The following is an 884-nucleotide window of genomic DNA, read 5'->3' as shown; positions in this document are numbered from 1 at the left end:
TTGTTGTGGGCCCCAGGTGGAAGAGAAATATAGGTATAGTACAATGCCAAAGATTTCACTTACTTCTTGCATTACATGAGTGCTATCTATTGTAAATTCTACAATAGCTCTGAAGGGATTCAAAAATTTTCATTTTAGACTAGACAGTATAGTCCTCCATACCGTATTATTGGCCGCATAGTCCTCCATAGAGTATCAGGGGCACCACATATATTTTTCTCCGCAGTATGATGTTATCATGTATACGCCCTTTTGCTGCAATGTGCTTTCTTTGTCTCTTTGTCTGAGACATGGCGTACGCTTATCTCTTTAAGTATATTATCATGGGCGACACCGATGTTGGGAAGTCAAGTCTACTATTGCAGTTCACAGACAAGAGGTTCCAGCCAGTCCACGACCTGACCATTGGTGTAGAATTTGGTGCACGAATGATAACAATTGACGGCAAGCAATTTAAACTTCAGATATGGGACACAGCTGGTCAAGAATCTTTTCGCTCCATCACAAGATCATACTACAGAGGCGCTGCCGGTGCTTTATTAGTTTATGATATCACAAGGAGAGACACGTTCAATCATCTGACTACCTGGCTTGAAGATGCCCGTCAACACTCAAATTCAAACATGGTGATCATGCTACTTGCCAATAAAAGTGATTTAGAATCAAGGTGAGAAATAAAAGCAGTGAAATAGAGCAAACACAGCTTCAACATACTGTATAATGAATTACACGGAGGTGATGTAGATACTTGTGCCACCCCCCCGACCGTCTTTCTCCTCAGTCCCTTCCGAAGCTTCCTCTTCTGTCCGTCTCTCCCTTCTGTCTCCTCTTCTCCTGATCTCCTCCTCCTGGACTGGCTTCCTTCTGGAACTCTCCCTAGCTAT

At 43.0% G+C, this 884-nt stretch overlaps 1 protein-coding gene across 1 annotated transcript; it reads left to right on the top strand.

Moving 5' to 3' along the window:
* Positions 1 to 290: 290 nt before the first annotated feature.
* LOC141092812 (ras-related protein Rab-2A) lies at positions 291 to 671 on the top strand. Its single transcript, XM_073579142.1, has one exon. The coding sequence runs from the start codon at positions 291 to 293 to the stop codon at positions 669 to 671; it is 381 nt and encodes a 126-aa protein (XP_073435243.1).
* The last annotated feature ends 213 nt before the right edge of the window (positions 672 to 884 follow it).

Source organism: Dendrobates tinctorius, unplaced genomic scaffold (assembly GCF_039654945.1).
Source record: "Dendrobates tinctorius isolate UK_male_01 unplaced genomic scaffold, ASM3965494v1 ptg000060l, whole genome shotgun sequence".
Classification (NCBI taxonomy): Eukaryota; Metazoa; Chordata; class Amphibia; order Anura; family Dendrobatidae; genus Dendrobates; species Dendrobates tinctorius.
This window is presented reverse-complemented; position numbering and strand designations above follow the sequence as displayed.